General features: G+C 34.2%; 1 protein-coding gene across 9 annotated transcripts in view; it reads left to right on the forward strand.

Moving 5' to 3' along the window:
* The window catches only part of CngA (Cyclic nucleotide-gated ion channel subunit A), a 277,163-nt gene that overhangs the window by 153,496 nt on the left and 102,267 nt on the right, over positions 1-21,400 (forward strand). For all 9 annotated transcript variants that reach the window (XM_072529249.1, XM_072529253.1, XM_072529254.1 and 6 more), the window contains one exon: positions 18,463-18,776. In XM_072529249.1, the coding sequence (XP_072385350.1) occupies positions 18,463-18,776 (314 nt within the window). The remainder of the gene's footprint in view (positions 1-18,462; positions 18,777-21,400) is intronic.

Below are 21,400 nucleotides of genomic sequence, written 5' to 3' on the forward strand. Positions count from 1 at the left end.
AATGAAAATAAGTTAAAATACCTTTTAACATATAGATTTAGAATTTACATAAAAAATTTAACAAAAATCCTTACGATATTACATCAGTTATGGCATAATTATTATAATATTATTAGTATTATCACTTACTGTCTATAAAAAGTACCTATAAATTAGTTGAACAAAAAGTGTTACTGAACATACAAATTTTTTGGTTGTATACAAAAAACAAAGATTATTAAGGAATACAAAGAAGATTTAGAGACCCTATACCCTATACAGAAAAAACGTGGACCTGCACTGCACTAAATACGTAGGTAGTAAAAGTTACAAAACGGTCAGGTTTATTTCTTTGGTCCATCAGATAGAAAACATTGTGCGATCATATCTATTAACATTCGGACAAGTTTTAAATTGAACTCAACAAACTCAACTTAACATAGAGCTTGGATTACTTTCCTACAGCTAGCACTGACTAACTTTTTGACTTAATTCATCTTACCTTTTTTAGCGCTCCACTATATCTCGGAATGTGACATATTTTCCAGTACCCATAAATTCGTTGTAGTGAACTATATTATTGATTCTCCCATTTTTTATATGGGACTCCTAAGTTCGGACCTATACAATGAAAGTGACCGTTGCTCACGGGAACCCCCCCCCCCCCTCCCACTCTTCGAGAAATTAATTCAATTATTTTCTAGCCAGCATAAGTAAAAAGATTCTTAAGTGGACGTTTATTTATCTATTGCATAAATCGCGGCTTTGAAAATCATCATTTTATTTTGTCGATAATAAATAGATTCTATTCTGTTTTTATAAAATACAGGGTGAATTAAAAATAATGCTACATTCTCATGAAAATAGTAAAACATGCTTAATGGAAACTGACTTCATTTGGGAAAAATACAAAAATTCCCTACGAAAGCTGCACCTTTTGCCTTTAAACCGCATTTTAATTTTTGTAGATCAAACACTCTGACGAAAAGATACGAGTTTTTACCGTCGAGTTAATAGAAATTTTATTTATAAAATTGATTTCGAGCGGCTAACTGACATTTAAAATTGCCGGTCGCTTCAAGCGTTGTTTCTGGTAGAACGGTTCATTTTTTAAAAAGTACTAATTAACATGTTTGTTCAAAATTATCTCAGCTACATTTTTTATTTAAAACATTTTTTCTACAACGTACGGTTTCTTGGTAAACCAATGTTTTTCGTTTAACCCTCCCCCAACGACGAGCAATTTTAGGGCGAAGTCCGGGAGTAGGAGTGGAAAATTTTTTGGCATCTTTTTAGGATCCCAAAATTAACATTTTCAGCTTGTGTGTATGGTTTTTAAAGGTCAAATCTCTGACGACTGGACTATTTTAGTTGTTTTGCATTTTGTTTTTGATGAACTATTATAAATAATTTTTTTTTATTTAAAGAAACAAAGTCGCATCCACCCAAAGGTTATTAGCGACATTCCTGTAGCATTTGTAATAATATTAAATTTAACATTTGTAACAATCAATCATTGTAACAATTAATTACAATTTGTGAACAATTGAACATTTGTAACAATTAATTAAGTTAAATTTTGTGTAACATATTGTTATAACTAAATTTAGTATGAACTAAACTTTTGTTGAGGATTGCTTTCAGGTTATTTGGCAAATTGTAAGACTGTCTTTGATTTACATATTTAGGACAGTATATCAAGAAGTGCTTTATAGTGTCTACTGTATTGCATGTTTCGCATTTTGGAATTCGCTATTTGAGAAGAGATAGGCATGAGTATACCTGCAGTGTCCAAGTCGTAGACGTGTAATAATAGTTTGGCATCTTTTACTTCTGGCTGTGGACTTCCATGAAAAAATATCACTTTTGATGGTTCTGAGTTTCGAACTAGAGTCATTCCACTCCCGATTCCACGCACTTAACACCTTATTTTTGAAATAAACTTTTAGATCGCCTGCAATACTCCGACACTCTGTTTCTGATGCGTCACTGGTGATAGCGTTACGCGCACTAGTATCTGCTTCTTCATTCCCTTCTATGCCTATGTGAGATGGTATCCATAGGAAGTGGACTCTTCTGAAATTTTCTTGATCTTTCGTTAATTCGGCCCTGATAATTTTCTCAATGGGGTGTTTAGGGTATACATTTTGCATAGCTTTGACTGCGCTGAGAGAGTCAGAAAGGACCAGACAACGAAAACAGTCATATTGGTTGGAGTTATATTTTTTGGGGGATTCAGATTAGTTTCCTGTAGGCATATTACATCAGGAGATTGTTCACCAATTAGATGATGGAGCATAGCAAGGCGATGGAAAAAACCATCAATATTCCACTGAAGTAGAGACTTGAATTTAATGTTGGCTTAACTGAGATGTGTCACTTTACGCTTCCGATGCCTCACTGTTAATATAATTATGGAGTTTTTTCCTTATGGACGTGAATTTACGTTTTATGGACTTTTCCTTTAAATGGGGATAAACTTGACTGAGCATATGGGACAAAGCTGGTAGGTCTGTGGTATATTCTTGAATTGTGGTTATAGGATCTGTTGACCCCGTAATATTCATTAGGAGCATGTTAAGTTGATCAACGTTTAGAGGGAAAGGTAGAGGGTGATTTTCTATGAAGTTTTTAGCAGGGTCAAGTAAGAGAGAAAATGAGCATTCAGAAGTGCTTGCTGAACTAATTTTAGCTTTTTTAGATTTTGCTTGGACTTTAGGTGGTGGAAAAATGTTACATTCTTTTGAAGATGGATCTGCTTCAGGTGAAATAATTTCATCAAAGTTTCTTTTTGGTTGATTAATTATGTCACTGTCCTTATTTGATGCATCTACTTTGTTCGGTATCTCCGGGATATTAGAAATAGACATTTGTTCACACTGAGAAGGGTTTGTGTCATTGGATGCTTGCAAGGATATATTTGTTGCGCTGGATACCGATGCTTCATTGTTTTGGTTGGGGTTTAGTTGAGCTAGTGGTTCGGAGCACTGTGAAGCGATGTGTCCTGGCTTCTTGCATCTAAAGCAAACTAAACTGTCTTGAGAAATGAATATTCTGTATGTCGTGTTGTCAAAAACAAGAGTAAATGACTCTGGTAGTGTTAGATTGTGAGGACTGATATAGATTTGTCTTCGAAAACTATGGATGTGATTGTACTCAGGCATAGAAGCACTTATTTTGAGGAAGGTCATAGGGGAGACAGGAACTATGCCGATTTTTTGTAACTCATTGATTAGCAAGTCGTGCGGTATTGAAGGACATACGCCGGAGAGCACAAGTCGTTCCGCTGGTGTAATAACCTTCTTGCTCTGACAATTTCACCTTGTATTTCTATTTGACCATGATTATTCATAAAATGGTCTACTATTTATTTACTACTACTAAGATTATATTTTTCGGTTGAATTATATTTCCAAGTGGGAGAAGGTAGTCTTGAATTTTGGTGTTTTCTAAGGCACTAAAGATAATTGCTTGGGACTTTACAGGAAATTGCACTCTCGACGCTGCCGAAGAGTGTATTGTAGAACTGTTGTGTGATTCCATGTTTGAATTCATTTCGATAAACGTTTGTGAAAAGTAAGTCCGACTCTGTACACCTGCTAAAACAGGTATATCGGTCTTTACTAAACGCGGTTATTTGCTGGTAAAACTGGATTTGTTTTTTGACAACAATAACAAATAATTGCAATTTGCTGACTTTAATGCTAATTTAACTGGATATTATGTAAAGAGTTTGTACACTTACTGTTTATTTCAATATATCACTAAGATTTACAATTTATAACTTATATTAAATTTTGTTAATGTTAAAAATATTCGGATCCCACATTGAATACAACATAATAGTTATCGATGCAGAACCGAACTGTTCATAAATAATTTTTGTTTACAGTATTTTAACTTGCTATACATTATACAAAATTTTGTAAATTTGTAAATCATCTGTTAATTACTGATTTTTGGGTAACAAATTGTGTTTATAAATCATACTTTGTTGTTCTGTGACAACATCGAAATGTCATTGGTGATGTGCAATGAACTTTAACGGAAATATTGTATATAAAAAATACTACAAAAATAGTCCCTAATTAGAAGAAATTACATAGCGATGGTAATCATGATATTGACCTTATAATGAATAATTAGATATCCCTATAATAATATTGCCGATACCTATTTTATCCGTTTAATACAAATAATACTGAAAGCTGGGCTTCTATGTTATTTACTACGAAAACATTGTAGTGCTCTTCTATAATAATGGTTATTAACTATCAATTACTCAGATAAATGTAACCCAATTTAACATAAAACAACCACTTCATTAATATATTCATAGGATACGAAAATATATTCGTGTGGGAGACATTTACGTAGTCGTTTAGTTTTCCACGAATCCGTATGTTAAAAAGAGATATATAAAAGTCTTTATACTTAATATATAACGAAATGGTTTCTAAAGATAGTAAGAATAAAAATATACTTTATTTTAAAGCTTTAATACATACAAAAATGTTTTTTCTTAATATTGTGTTAGCACAAAAAATAATCATTTTAAAAACAAGTCATTTAGATGATCATTTTTTTTTCTGCCGTATAAAAAAATTTTATGAATATATCATTATTTGGTTAAATATTTAAACACAAAAACTGCTACCAACTTATAAGTAACAAATAATCAGTCTGTCCCAATTTACGCATTTTTCAATATTTTCCTCTTTGGCACTTCCTTCTTTCTCGTAGTCTCGGTAATTGCCTTTCGGTTTCCCTTTCTTACTTATTTCTCCTTTTTACTACTTATTATGTGTTGTCTTTTCACTCTCTTTTGGTCTTTTTTAAACGTGTAGCTACGTTTTTTTTTTTTCATCCTCTTTCCTTATCTTTATTTCGTGTATCCACCATAATTAATTTAATATTATTGTTAAAGTACACACTATTGTCCGTCTTTGTCTAATCACTTTTTATAATCTTTAGTTTTTATGATCATTCTCTTTGACTTTAACCATTTCTGATTAAATTTCTCTGTAAGACTGATGACCTGTACGACAAACAAAAGCCAACTGGTATACTAATCCAGGAAATTGAAATATGCGACCAATATCAAAATATCAAAATAAGTATGATATTTTAAGTATGACATTATAAAATGTTTAAAATATATTACCAAAATTAAACTTACTTTACTTTTTCGAGACTGGATCCGACTACAATTTTTCTGCCAGTATCGGGCTACGTCTACTGCCTTTATATTTCTGAGTCATAAATCTTTGAGGGTGCACTGTGATGGACAAAGTCTGCATACTCTCAGGTGCTCTACGTTCTGTATTAGCCCACATTCACATCTGTGTGGTGGCTCTGGGTGTAGGGGAACAGTTCGAGGGTTCGATGCTAACGCTTCTCATAAATCTTTTCCTTGATTTAAGCCGGCTGTTTCCTGGCGGTTCCTCGAACTCGTATAATTGGTATCTCAAATTGGAAATTTGCATCTTCACATATTGAGAGGCGCATCTGCGGGCTTCTGGTGAGATAAAAACAGCTACTCGGTACAGTGGCGTTAGAGGGGTCGATTTCATACAACCTGTAGGTATTCTAAATGTTTTGTGTTATACAAAAATGACTTGTTAGGCGTGTTTAGATCAAGTCCACATGTGACAAACATAGCATATTCTCCTGCTTAGATGTAGATGTTAAATAAGGACGGGGCTAGAACGCTTTCTTAAAGTAGGCCATTTTTCTGGGTTCGCCTTCTGATCTTCTTTCCATTTATCACAATGTAGAAATGTTAATGATTTTTATAAATCCTCCAGTGTTATAGTTCTTGGTTAGCAGGGTTCTATGGCTCTTTGAATCGTATGACTCCGTGAGGTCTACCAGGGCTACCCCCACTATCACTCTATACTCAAATCACTCTTCTATGTACTTTGTTAGTTTCGGTACTTGGGCTGTGCAGGATTTGCCTGGCCTGAAGCATGCTTGTTTTGAAATTAGTTTTGCATTTAAGTGTTTCTGGATGCAATTAAAGATAAGGCGTTTAAAAATATATTTTATACAGGTTACATAGCAGGGACATCGAAGGGTAACTATTCGATAGTTCGGATTCTTTTCCAGGTTTCAGAGTTGAATTTGTGCTACAATTTTGGAATCTGGTAGATAGCTCGACAGTTGTTAAGTAGGTCAAGCGCCCATTGCTACAAATTTGACCAGTAGTGCTTTTGAAAAACGCTCTTGAGGGTGAAACAGCTGGAATAAAGGTAAATGGAGTTCCCATTAACAACATTAGATATGCGGACGACACTGTGATCTTAGCCGAAAATATTGAAGATCTTCAGAGACTGGTGACCAGAATAGCGGAGTATGGAAAAGATTATGGTGTAACAATGAATGTCAAGAAGAGGAAATTTATGAGAATATCGAAAACTCAAAGAAATAACGAGAATCTTCTAATAAACGGAACCAACGTCGAACAAGTGGACAAATATGCTTATCTGGGAACAATGATTAACTCCACAAATGATTATACTCAGGAGATCAAAATCAGAATAGAAAAGGCTAAAGCAAATTTCAACAAAATGAGAAGAGTGCTATGTACAAGGGATTTAAAATTGGAACTAAGAGTTAGGTTGGCGAGGTGCTATGTTTTTTTGATTTTATTTTATGGAATGGAATCTTGGACTTGAATGCGACATCAATAAAAAAACTGGAATCATTCGAGCTGTGAATGTATAGAAGAATTCTGAAAATATCGTGGACAGAACATATCACAAACAAAGAGGTTCTGAGAAGGATAAATAAAGAAATAGAAGTTTTAAATATAATTAAAACAAGAAAATTGGAATATCTTGGATACATTACACGTGGAGAGAAATACACCTTGCTCCAACTGATTATGCAGGGAAAGATCCAAGGAAAGAGAAGCATAGGGAGGCGTAGAATGTCATGGCTGTGCAACCTGAGAGAGTGGTACGGATGTACATCAAATGAACTTCTCAGAGCAGCCGTCTCAAAAGTCCGAATAGCTACGATGATTGCTGACCTCCGCCGCGGAGATTGCACTTGAAGAAGAGAAGAAGAAGTACCCTAGGTGATTTTCCTTTTTTGACTTCCAGGCTCTTTTTGAGCTCTTTGGTGGTAAATAAAGTTTTTTCCATTGCTTGCGTTGTTTTCATTTTCAGTGCTTTACATCGGTAGTTTGCTTTAACATTCAGCAGCAGTTAGTGTGTTATTTGATTTGGCGCTACTGCGCATGGCTGTTTTACATCTATTGCATTACCGTTGAGTTTTTTGATCATATTTAAAGTCTGTTTACTGCTGTGTGTCATGTTTATTTTACAAAGTGTCTCACTCCATCGTTTTTTTCTTAAGGTGGTCAGTATCTACTGCAATCACTTGCCTATCTCCTCCGTAATTTCACTAAATGAATCTTTGCCATATTCTTTGGTGTATTTTGCCATTATGTCTTTTGCTTCGTCATTAAGACCAGATGAGTAAGGAGGTTTATTTTACAAGCTCGATAAAGGCATCATAATTTTTGGGAGTCAGAGCTGTGATTTCCTACTGCTCTTTCAATTCATCAGTATATTTTTTTCAGTTGAATCCTTTTGAAATTAAACCTCGTTTAAGTTAAACATCGTTTGAAAGTTATTTTGGAGCCTTTTATAGTACTGTATACAGTTATTCAAATTTGCCTATGTAACGTTTTTGGTATAGGATTGTAAAAACCATTTAACACTACGGTCTTGTAAAGACATACTTACAAAGGTAAGATCCGGCTTTTAGCCATTCATATTCAGAAGTTCTTCCATATTTTGCTTTAGAATGAATAGGGCAGTTTTGGTTTGTGCAACATCGCTAACTTGTTTGATTCAGCCCAATCTCCCACAATACATTTTGTTTAGTTAACGCATAGCCTTGATGTGCGTGTGTGTGTGTGTGTGTGTGTGTAAGACATGACAAGGAAAGAAATCCATCAGCAACAGAATGTTTTATTTGTGTTTAAAGATATTTTTTTGTTCTTGCTTGTTTTTATTTTTTAGATATAAGTATGTATAGGTCACTGAAGTTATACTAATTTATATTTATATTTTTACAACTTTTATTTAATTTTACAACCCAATAAAGGAATTAGAATATTTAGTGAAAATGAAAATTTGATTTTAGATGACAGAATAAAAAAAGTAAAATGAAAAAGACAAATAAAATCGAAAGAAATTGAAATAAAATAATTATTTAAAGAAAACTAATAAACATGTGACGTTTTTAACGTTACAATCAAATTATGTATACATTTTTAACAGCCAGTCTCCAGATTCAGATTCAGAGATTTAGATTTCGTAGAATGATTATCACAGATTCAACCTTGAGCTGGGAATCTATCGACTTACATGAGCGTATTTTTGTTTATTAATTTACTTCGAATTTTTATACTTAAATAATCTCGGTTCTTATTCTTAACCGCTATGGAGAAGGACGTAGACCCAGATTTGAACTATTTTTTAAAAATGATCATTAGGTTATTCTTGAAGTTTTTATCAAAGAGTCTTGGGTTTCGACTGCCCACTCGTCTGCATATTCAAATTTTTTAGATGTGATAGGGAGCATATTAACTATATACAAACTAAATAGGAGCGATGCGAGTACAGAGCACTGATGAAGGTAGTTGTTTGTTTTCTCTTTGCTTTTTGTATGCTTTGTGATTACACGAAAGTTTCTGCTGTCCATCATCAAGAAGTCATTTTTCAGGGGATTATTGAAAAAAAAAATTACTACCTATATTAGAACAATCAAATAAATTTTACTTTAAATTAACAGCCAGCAATCAATTGTTGCTTTAATACATCCGGAGTATAAAGAAACTTGTTGGTTTATGCTTCTTCTTCTTGTTTTTCAATATGCCTCCAGTAAGTTCTCCTTCCATCGTTTTTGGTATCTTCTACTCTACTCTATTTCTTATCATCCGGCTTATATGTTCATTCCATTCTACTCTCCTATTTCTTACTTAATGTTCTGCACCTTGAATCTACATCGTATATATGTACTTCTAGCTCTATCCCATAGTGTTTTAGCATCAATTTTTCTTAGTGTTTTTATCTCTGGTATTTCTAACATCATTTTTTGTCCTTTCTGTGTGAGGTCATGTTTTTGTCGCCTAGGTCACTATTGGTCTAATAACTGTTTTGTAAATTCTGCCTTTCATTTCTTTCCCGATATTTTTATTTCTCCATATTATTTATCTATGCAACCTACGTCTTTGTTTGCTCTATTCACTTGATCTTCTGCTTATGTTTTTTAAGCTTTCCGTAGCTAGATAGTGTCTGGATATTTAAACTCCATCTTGTGTTCTATTATATGAGCATCCAGCTCCAATTTACACCTTAGTAAACTTGCTGTTATAAGATATCTTTAAGTCAATAGACTGGGAAAATAAGGGAATCCCTATTAAGGGAAGATACTTGAACCATATTAGATACGCAGATGATGTAGTACTAATAGCCAACACGTGGAATGCACTAAATACGATGATTGAGGAGTTACACACAGAATTCCTAAAAAAAGGACTGACACTTAATTTTAGCAAAACTAAACTAATGTCAAACAAAGATGAAAAATCTATAATAAACATTCAAGGGACAGAGATAGAACATGTAGAAGAATATACATACATATCTGGGTCAAAATGTCAAGGTAAGCAAAGAAAATCAGACTACCGAAATAAGCAGACGTGTAAAAATGGGATGGGCAGCTTTCAGAAGACTCTCATGCGTACTTAAAAATAAAAATATACCTCAAAGACTGCGAACCAAAGTGTTTAATTCCTGTATCGTACATGTACTTACATATGGAGGTCAAACCTGGATATTCGCTAAAATGAACATGCAGAAGATCAGAAAAACTCAGAGAGCTATGAACGACAAATCCTGAATATTTGAAATAGAACAAAAGTAAAAGATGCTGTCAAACAGGCAGCTAAATTGAAATGGAAATGGGCTGGACATAACGAACGTCTTAAAGATGTCCGATGGAATAAAGAAATCGGGAATTGGCAGCCATATGAAGCCAAAAGACCACGAGGAAGACCGCAAATGCGCTGAAGCGACGATATTAACAGAACTGCAGGACCAATGTGGAAATGTCTTACAAACAACAGAGATGAATGGCGAGAATTAGGAGAGGCCTATATTTGACAATCCGAATAGAGAAAAGGGTTAAAAAAAACTTGCTGTTATAACCATGCATTTTGTCTTATTTGGTTAAATTAAGATGTTAAATTTTCTGGCGGTTATATTAAATTGGTGCAGCATACGTTGTAAATCATCTTCACTTTTTGGTTTATCAATGGTATTCTCTCTGACAAATATGTCACACAAATTCATTGTCATAAGAATAAAAATACATGAGCTATTATTAAACACACAGAGCAAACGGACCACAATTTTAACTATGGTATAAAACTTTGACATGCTCAAAATACCAAGAGATAAACCACTCAACCGTCGAAGAAGTATCGTCCGACCGTGCCATGAATAACAAAATTCCATAAATGTATTAATCCGCCAATGAGGAAGTATTGAATTGCTTATAACGAGAATAAGGAACTGATAATGTATATGGATTCATGTTTTTGAAACGTTTTCTAATAATGGGATAAATCGAATTATCCGTTTAATTTATCTCCAACTTTAACTGAGCGATAACTCTCTCACACATTATATATACAGATATATCTTACTCATTATTCTAGATGAACTTTTGGATATTTAAAGGCGTAAGAAGGTGAATGAAATTACGAAGCTCTGTTCCTAAATAATAACCGATCAGATTAGCTCCTGTACCCTGCCGTGGCATTGGGTTAAAACCATAATTCCACCGATAGATTTATGAAAAGTGGAAAGGTCATGAACCTCACTTCTTTCCACATAACTCAAGCGACGCCTGTACTCGAATCTCATCGAAATAATAAATTAGTAAGAGATTTGAATCTCTGTAAATTTCCAGAGTAAAAAAACGATGGGAAAGCAGAATATAAAAAGGAGGGAAATGAACATGCTTTTAAAAAGAGTGGTTGAAAGTTGATGGATTGCTTTTTTTAAAACAAATAGTATAACTAAGTAAAATTAAAAATTTCTTTTTACATTTTATATATTTTTTTATAGCTGTATTTACAATAAAGTTTTATAATGGCACGGGTTAATGTTTACAGATAATGGCATTAAGCGAAGCTTTGTTAATTAGTTTTATAAACCGCTAAAAGGTTTTGCTACCATTTTTTATTTTCACATAATTTATTAAGTCAACAATTTAGTTAACTTAATAATTAGAGATATTTGGGAACTGTTTTACCATATTTCCTGATAACTATAGTTTATTGCGGGATAAGGAAGTCGTTTCACAAGGATCATTAAGAACTATTTAATAAATGGTTTTCTTATCTAACGGTGTCGCTTCTGAGTGATATCCTTTTTGAAATGCGTAATAGGAAAGGCACACCATGGATTATAGTAACTCAAATGGTCAACGTACCCAACAGCCATTGAAAGAGTAATGCTTGGTAGCTCAATCTTTGTAAGTAAAAATTCGTCAGTTCATTTAACTTATCACTTATCTTTAATTGCCAGAAAGGGGAAGACGAGAACTGAGTTAATGGCGTACGAATGCACATAAGGCAGAAATTGGCCAAACAGATAAAATTGTTAAGATTTCATTGTGAATTGAGTTTTCATTGAGATTTCATTGAGATATTTCATCATGAATTGAGCCAGCTCAATTCATGATGAAACAAAACCAGCATTAGTACAATTTAAACAAAAACACGAATTAAAATTGATTAACGTCTTTTTTAATATGGAAAACAGAAAATGGTTTTAAGAAAGCCTATATTACCATATGTATTACGTTGTAATGCATTGTATGCACTAAAGAAACGGTAAAAGACTGTGGCTAGATTAACTGCCTATTGATAATAGAATCCTTAAAACAATAGAAAACGAGTACATGGATGTCCTCCTAAAGCTCTTTAATGAAATTTATCAGTCGGGTGACATACCTAATGAATAGTTGATCTCAATATTTATTTGTCTCCCAAAAAAGATAAATGCTAGAAAAGGTACCTACAACCGCACCATAAGCCTGATGTATCACACACTTAAAATGTTTTTGAAGATCAGCCATCAACGCATTTAAGAAATACTTGATATGGATAATGAAGAAACCCAATTTGGATTCCATCGAAGCGTAGGTACCCGTGAAGCTCTCTTTGCATTCAACGTACTTATTCAGAGATGCTTGGATGTGAACCAATATATGTACGTCTGTTTCATAGATTACAACAAGACTTTCAATAAAGTCCGCCACAAATAGCTAATGGACGTCCTCAAAGCAAAACAATTACAATACAATGATCTTCGAATTATAACAAATATATATGTTATAAACAGCAGCCATACGCATTAATGAATACACATCAGAAAAGTTCGAAATTAAAAGAGAAGTGCGACAGGGCTGTGTATTGTCACAACTACTATTCAATGCATACTCTGAAGAAATTATGAAAAGAGCTCTTGAGGGAGAAACAGCAGGAATAAAGGTCAGTAGAACATCAATTAAGAACATTAGATATGCCGACGATACTATCATAATAGCAGACAACGTCCAAGACCTGCAAAAGCTAATGAACAAGATAGTTAAGTATGGAGAAGAATATGGATTATGAATAAATATCAAGAAAACTAAATTTATGAGGATATCAAAAACCGAAAATAATAACGAAAGCCTGACAATTAACGGTAAAACTTTAGAACAAGTTAAAAACTACAATTATCTTGGCACAATAATTAATCACACAAAGATTACTCCAAAGAAATCAAAGTACGAATAGAGAAAGCACGAACAAACTTCAATAAAATGAGAAAGGTACTTTGTGCAAGAGAACTGAAATTAAACCTGAGAGTTAGGCTGGCAAGGTGTTATATTTTCTCGACTATGCTTTACGGGATAGAAGCATGGACACTTAACGCGTCGACTACTAAAAAGCTGGAAGCATTTGAACTGTGGGTGTATAGAAGAATCCCAAAGATATCATGGACCGAGCATTTAACAAACAACGAACTCATGAGAAGAATCAACATAAGAATGGAAATATTGGAAACCATCAAGTCACGAAAGCTGCAATACCTGGGGCATGCTATGCGTAATAAAAGATACAACATACTTCAATTAATTATAGGTACAAGGTAAAATCCAGGGCAAGAGAAGTGTAGAAAGAAAAAGAATACACATCAATCGAACTATTCAGAGCGGCAGGATCTAAGATCAGAATAGCCATGATGATTGCCAATCTCCGTCGCAGAGATGGCAAGTAAAGAAGAAGAAGAATATATTACCATACCAAGACTAATATCAATTTAAACGATAACCAGCTTGTTAGAATTAAAACAAAAATACACAGAAAACCAAAAAAAAGGTATTAAGAACATAAACAATAAAAATTTTACATAAAGTTTTTTTTTAAGTTACACAAAGAGGATTAACACAGAGAAGATAAAAAGAATGTTAGAAACAGCAGAGATGAAAACATTTCATCAGTGGAAAAACTGTCATCAGACCAATAATGATATATGCGGCAGACACACTACCTGGCACAGAAAGGACAAAAAGAATGTTAGAAACAGCAGAGATGAAAACATTTCATCAGTGAAAAAACTGTCATCAGACCAATAATGACATATGCGGCAGATACACGACCTGGCACAGAAAGGACAAAAAGAATGTTAAAAACAGAGCTAGAAGTACAGATATACGACGTAGATGCAAGGTGGAGAACATCAAGAGCTGAGTAAGAAATAAAAGAGTAGAATGAAATGATTATATAACCCGAATGACAACAAATAGAGTAGTAAATACTGCAAAAGACGGTTTTCCTCAAAATAAAACTATGATTGGCATGCTATATGGATGGTTGCCATTCTCTTCATCCAAAGTGAAGAAACAGAATTGATATTTCCGGTAAAAAACCATTTTTCCATACCACCGGACCGTTTATTCGGTCTTTGCGAAAAGGAGTGTAACAAACAAGAAATAGTCGAGAATCTAGATGTTTATATTAAAATAATTTAAAAGTATGCAACCATAAGACGACTAGGTATTGACGTAGATATTTTTGGTTGAAAGCAAGAGGCAGTAAATCATTAAAACCTATTTTTCAATGGCACGTTAAATTTCAGCTTTCAAAAAGTTCCAATTTAAGCGAGCATTCAAATCCCAGCACATGATTTTCATCCAAGCAGAATAGTTTTATTGCCACTCCATTGGTGCTTTCAAACCCATTAAGAAGAGGAAAGAAAATTTTTAAGCATTAACCCTTTAAAAATAGCTAAAGACAAAAGGCTCAAAAGGCTTCTTAAATTGCATTTTGGGTCTGATTGGCAATCTAATCCCTGCTTTAGGTCAATTTTTTTACTATTTGTGAATGACAATGTGAAGTTGGTGCAGAATTGGAAGAAGATTTATGTGACATAACTGAAGAAGTGACTGAATTGTATGTCTAAAATGTTTTTTATTATTAAAAATGTAATGAAATCGTTATACGATATAGTTTTACTGATTTCTTAACTATTTGCTATTACTTACAAATTAAAGTAAAACGAATATACTCCATAACCTGAGATGTACAATGCAAAAATGCAACTTTTGGAAGTAAAACAGACAAAATGCATTGTTAAAATAATAATAAGATTTCTGCATAATCATTTACTCAAATATCTATATATATATATATATATATATATATATATATATATATATATATATATACGTACAATTTTAATGAAAGCAATTATTATTAGAAAAAAATGTCTATTTTTACTTTAAAAGTTCAAATAAAAAGAGTTACCTGGGTTGCACTAAAACTTCTGGTGGTGGAAACTAGACTTACACTCTCTGCTACTCGAACAAATTCATCTCCAAACTGCGATAGGACAAAACAAAATTGGGATAGAAAGTTGGGGCACTGGAACGCAAACTTTGGGCTCGGCTTCTTAAAGAACTGGAACAGGTACAACTGAACATAATGGCAACATGTGGTTATCTTTCAAAATTGTTGTAAACGCCATTTTACAAATATCTCAGACGAGAAACGGCTTACAAATAAAAAACAGTGATTACTCTTATCGAAACTGACACATTACTTTGAGTATAAATCACTGTTTCTAACAAATTTTGCAGGTTTCTTCAAACTACACACCGACGTCTGTTTTCAATGACTAACCATACAAACCTCACTTAAAATTGTACAATTAACTGCTACAATAGTACTAAACTTCACTATCTCAAATAAAAAAAAACAACAAACAAAAGGAAAAACCATTTCGAATTAAAAGGAAAATTCGAACCCCAATAAAACTGAACGCCTTTAACATCGGCCGGCCTTACCGAGAGTGATGTAATTATTTTTGAAATTTATTCGCCCAACTTAATATAAACAAAACTATAAACAGAAATATTTATTTGAAACACGTAATATTAAGCGCCTTCGATCAAAAGAAAACACCAAAGAAATACACATCCGTGACATATTAACAAACTGTAAAATGTGTTTATATCAACTCTGCGACGCAAAAAGAATTGATATCACTTTTTGGGTGTATTAACGTATACGAGGGGATTTCAATATATACCAAGGAAATTAAAAATGCTACAAACTGACGAAGTAAAGAAATAAAATGTGGAAATTTTTTTAAATTGTTTTTCTCAAAACTAAATAAAAGTATGTTACAATGTTTTTCGTATCAGGTGTCGTTTTAAGGAATGCTCGGTATTCAGTCAACTAGAGTGTGTATAGATTGCTTAAAGAATGGCACTCGTAGGTTAACAATAAATGATAATTCTTTATAAAGAGTTTTATTTAATAAAACGCTTTTAACTTGTAAACAATAACTTCTATTTAATACCTGTAATGATGGAATGGAATTCCCCTATATCTGGACAAAACAAAAACATACATCGATTGTTACAACGGGAACGACAATAAACGAAAAGAGGCTCAAATTACATCTATTGCAGGAAGAATCAATAAAAGATTTATACAAAAGAAGACTAGACCAAAAACTAGAAGAATTCAGATATGACACGTTAGATGAACTGCATGAACACATAAAAACCTGCCTGATTTCAGCGGCCTTGGAAGCTCTTGGAGAAGACGACCAAAGGAACACCCATCAGAATATCAAATTAAGGGAAGACACATTGAAATGCATAAAAGAAAAGAAAAAACTACACATAAAATACCTAAACACCAAAAAACAGGAAGACTTAGACCTATATAGAGCGAAAAATAGAGAGGTAAAGAAAAAAGTATCAAATGAAAAGAACGAACGATGGGAACAAGCATGCACAGAGATAGAACGACATATCGGAGGAACGAGAAATTCAGAATCATGGCGAATATTAAAAGCACTTCAACGAAATAAGACAGAGAAAACCCAGATCGGCAAAATTAGTGAAAACGAGTGGCAAGAATACTACGTAGAACTACTTACAGAAAACCGTCCCCAATTTCAGGAAGAGAATATAGAACATACAGGAAATAGGGCATACGACCAGATGGAAATAAGCCTGGCAGAAGTTAAGAGAGCAATCAAGACATTGAAGAACAAAAAAGCCAAAGGACCCGGAGGAATACCAAACGAACTAATTAAAAACGGAACGGAAAAGTTATTCCGCATGCTACATAGAATGTTCGAAAGAGGACTAAATGGAGAAGAAATACCTGCGGAATGGACACAAGCATACATCACATCCATACATAAGAAAGGAAACAGAAAAAAATGTGAAAACTATAGAGGAATTAGTATAATATCGTCGGTAGGTAGACTTTACGGGAAAATTATTAAGGAAAAACTAGAAACTGAAATAATAGGAAAAATTGGAGAAGACCAAGCAGGGTTCACAGTAGGAAAATCATGTCTAGATCATACGTACACATTAGAATAACTGATAGAGAAGAAAATGGCAAAAGGTAGACCGGTCCATCTGGCCTTTGTTGATCTAAAGAAAGCATATGACTCAATACCTAGAGTCAAATTATGGGAAGCAATGAATGATCTCGGAATCCGACAAACACTAATAAAAGCAGTTAAAGCATTATACAAAGAAAACAAAGTAGCTATTAAATGTGGAAATAAAGCCTACAATCCATTTAAGACGACAAAAGGACTTCTACAAGGCTGTGCTACGTCCCCTACTCTGTTTAAAATATTCTTGGAAAAGACACTCAAACCATGGAGGAAAAAGTGCGAAGGAATGGGCATACCAGTAAGAGACGAATACCTATACACCTTAAGTTTTGCCGACGATCAAGTAGTTATCGCACAAGATGAAGAAGATCTCAGCTTTATGCTCAGAAAACTAGAAGAAGAATATAAAAACAACGGAATGGAAATAAACTTAAAGAAAACCGAATACCTAACAACAGAAAACAAGGATATGAGAAACCTAGAGATAGAAGAGGGAAGACAAATAAATGGAAGAGATAAATTCAAGTATTTAGGAACCATAATATCGAACCAGGGAACAACAAAAGAAGATATAAACAACAGACTGAGACAAACAAGAAACTGTATAAGACAACTAAACTCAGTGTTGTGGGATAAGAACATTACGATAAAGACAAAAAAGAGAATATATAATACCCTGACAAGAAGTATCCTGACATATGGGTCCGAAAACTGGACAATAAACAAGAGAAATAGAGGTAGAATAAGAGCAGTAGAAATGGAGTTCCTGAGGAGAAGCTGTAGACTTACAAAAAGAGACAGAATTGAAAACGCAGAGATTAAGCGGAGAATGGGAGTGCAATCAGACATAATCGACTATATAGAGGAGAAGAGACTATCCTGGTACGGCCACGTCAGAAGAGCGGACAGAGGACGCTGGATAAACAAAATCACAGAATGGAGCCCGATTGGAAGAAGAAAGAGAGGAAGACCCCAAAGGTCATTCAGAGATGAAATCGACGAGGCTATGGAGAAAAGAACCCTGCGAGATGGAGACTGGAATGACAGGGAAAATTGGAGAAAACGGTTGAGTGAAGGAAGACAGTGAAAACTGTGGAAATCCTTAGTAGTAGTAGTAATACCTGTAATAAAGTACAATAATAATTATATTTGATTTTATTTGTCTATATGAAACTTAAAATTTCGTAGAATGGAATAATGCACAGATGATATTATAAACCAATATGTAAATCTAATGACCGTCTGCAACTTAATTAAAACAAAAAATAAATTTACGATCTATTTAAATTTAAATTAGAAGAGTTATTTATTCACTAATTTTGGAGTTTCGTTAGCATTCGCTTCATTCCTCGGCTTATTATTCATGTAGTCTGGGATATCGAGCAGACTTTGCATATATATGTAACATTACTTTTGATAGCGCTGCACCACATAATATAACGCCAATCTCTAAAGTCATTTCCTTAATTGTTTCCAGGTAACATCGGCTCGATGATATCAAACATGAACGTCGCCAGAGTCGATTTCCAGAACCGCATGGACGGCGTCAAGCAGTACATGGCATTCCGGAAAGTCGGGCGAGAATTAGAAGCTCGGGTAATACGATGGTTTGCGTATACGTGGGCAGAAAGTGGCGCCCTAGACGAGGAAAGGGTTTTATCGGCATTGCCAGATAAATTAAAGGCGGAAATTGCCATTAGGGTGCATCTGGACACTCTCAGGAAAGTCCGGATATTTCAGGATTGCGAGCCTGGTCTCCTGGAAGCGCTCGTCCTTAAACTCAGATTGCAGGTAAATTATTCAGGATATAGGTTAGGCATCACATTTCTAGCTATTATGTTTTATAAGCATCTTTCTTATATCCAGAATCCTCTTGAAAGATAACGGTTTACCTATTGTTTAATTTGAATATATTTTACATATTTAAATTTTAAGTAGTACTATTTTTTTCTTAGATTCTAGAGCAGTTAATGGGAGGGTTTGTAAATAAAAATAAAATGAATTTTTTCAGTCTCATTATCAAGCCGACTGACATTATCAAGTCCAACAACAAAACAGAATATTCAAATAAAAAAGAATTTAAATGAGCACACACATGAAATATAGTGAGAACGGGGAATTTTTAATTAATTTTGCTAGCAAAAAAGACATTATCTGCATACCTGGAAGGTATGTACAAAGTATGTCCAGCCGACAATCCAATTGATCACGACTTCATAAACAATACGACCGTGATATTTATGCTAGATGTTAAATTTCAAAGCATGGTGCAGATCGAATTACTATTTGAAAAAGATAAAATCTATGGTGCATTCGGTATATCTCTATAAAGAGATGTAAGCAAAAACAAACAGTTACTGATACAAAAATTATGGCATCAATATTCAAAGCATATGTACGAAAAAAATAATCCAAATACCGATGAACGTAGACATTTAGACAGTAAAGCATTTTGTAAAGAATTAAACAAAACAGCAATCAACGTAGTAACAAAAAACAGAGAAAAAGAGCAGAGTTGTAGTATAAAGAAGCAAAAACTCAAAATAAAAAATAGTGAAGGACCATAAAAAGTATATCCCAAAGAAGTATTTTATAATTTGGAGTCTCTTAGTAACCTATCCAAAAGTACTGAAACTCAAAGAAAACTTAAAATGTTAACCAAACTATTCGACACAATATAAAATAGGTTACGATTATCAACTATAAGCCAGCAAGCAATTTGATTAACCCAGTCTGAGAGACTTGCACATCCCTTAGAATGACATTCGGGTATTACAATTCATTGGAGCGATGTGTATGATTCTTGTTATTAGGAACCGCTCCACCGCTGTCCAATGCTCCAGGCCATTCCTTTCCCCCCTATAGCACTCTGATGCGCGATAGGGGCTCACTATCAGCTAAATGCTATTCGTGTGAAAGTCCTGGGTACAAGACCTCAAACACGATATCCTAATGCGTTCAATGCAGGCTCGCGTGAGGCGCTCTTTTCCTGCTTTCTCTAGTGACGTATTATCGAACTGAAATTGCTTGCTTGCTCGCCAGTTAGGCGATTCGGTGCCCGAGGATATGGGCCCCTCGTGCCTAGATTTTGGGGTTTTGTTCATTTTTTTGGATATTCATATACAAGGATTTCCACAGTTTTCACTGTATTCCTTCACTCAACCGTTTTCTCCAATTTTTCCTGTTTAGCCAGTCCCCTTCCTGTAGGTTTCTTCTACTCATTGCTTCGTCCACTTCATCTCTGAAAGATCTTCGGGATCTGCCTCTCTTTCTTCTTCCTATCGGGCTCCACTCTGTTATTCTATTTATCCACCGATTTTGGTCTGCTCTTCTGACATGTCCGTACCAGGTTAACCTCTTCTGTTCGATGTAGTCTATTATGTCGGAGTTCATTCCCATTCTCCTCTTAAACTCCATGTTATTTATTCTATCTCTTCTTGTTACTCTGCAGCTTCTCCTTAGGAATTCCATCTCTGTTGCTTTTATTTTGTTTTTGGTTTTCTTATTTATTGTCCAATTTTCACACCCATAAGTGAGGATACTTCTTGTCATGGTATTATAGATTTTTTTCTTTGTTTTCATGCTGATGTTCTTATCCCATAGTACCGGGTTCAATTTTCGTATGCAGTCTCTTGTTTGTCCTAGTCTATGTTTTATATCTTCCTCCGTTGTTCCTTTGTTTGATATTATGAAGCCTAAATACTTATACTTGTTTGTTCCTTTGATTTGTTTACCTTCGTCTATTTCCAGCTGTTTTATTTCTGTATTCTTCGTTGTTAGGTATTCAGTTTTCTTTAGGTTTATTTCCATCCCATTATTTGTATATTCCTGCTCCAATTTTCTCATCATAAAACTGAGGTCATCCTCGTCTTGTGCGATCACTATTTGGTCGTTGGCAAAACTTAGCGTATATAGATATTCGTTCCTTACTGGTATACCCATTCCTTCGCACTTTCTTTTCCATGGTTTCAGGGTTTTTTCCAGAAATATTTTGAACAGGGTGGGGGATGTGGAGCAACCCTGTAGTAGTCCCTTTGTCGTCTTAAATGGACTGCATATTCTATTGCCCGTTTTGATAGCTACTTCGTTATTCTTGTAGAGTGCTTTTACCGCGTTTATTAATCTTCGTGGAACTTCGATGTCTTCCATTGCTTCCCATAGCTTGGTTCTAGGTATTGAGTCATATGCCTTCTTAAGATCAACAAAAGCCAGATGAACGGATCTATTTTTGGCCATTCTTTTTTCTATTAGTTGTTCGACCGTGTAAATGTGATCTAAGCATGCTTTCCCCGCTGTGAAACCTGCCTGATCTGGTCTGGTTTTTTGGATGGCTGTCGCCTTTTTGTTAGTATTTTTTAGATTTCTGGTTGCCGAAGCCTTTATTTATTATTTTTTTAAGGTTGTCCTGAAAACAA

Source organism: Diabrotica undecimpunctata, chromosome 4 (genome assembly GCF_040954645.1).
Source record: "Diabrotica undecimpunctata isolate CICGRU chromosome 4, icDiaUnde3, whole genome shotgun sequence".
NCBI classification, from domain to species: domain Eukaryota; kingdom Metazoa; phylum Arthropoda; class Insecta; order Coleoptera; family Chrysomelidae; genus Diabrotica; species Diabrotica undecimpunctata.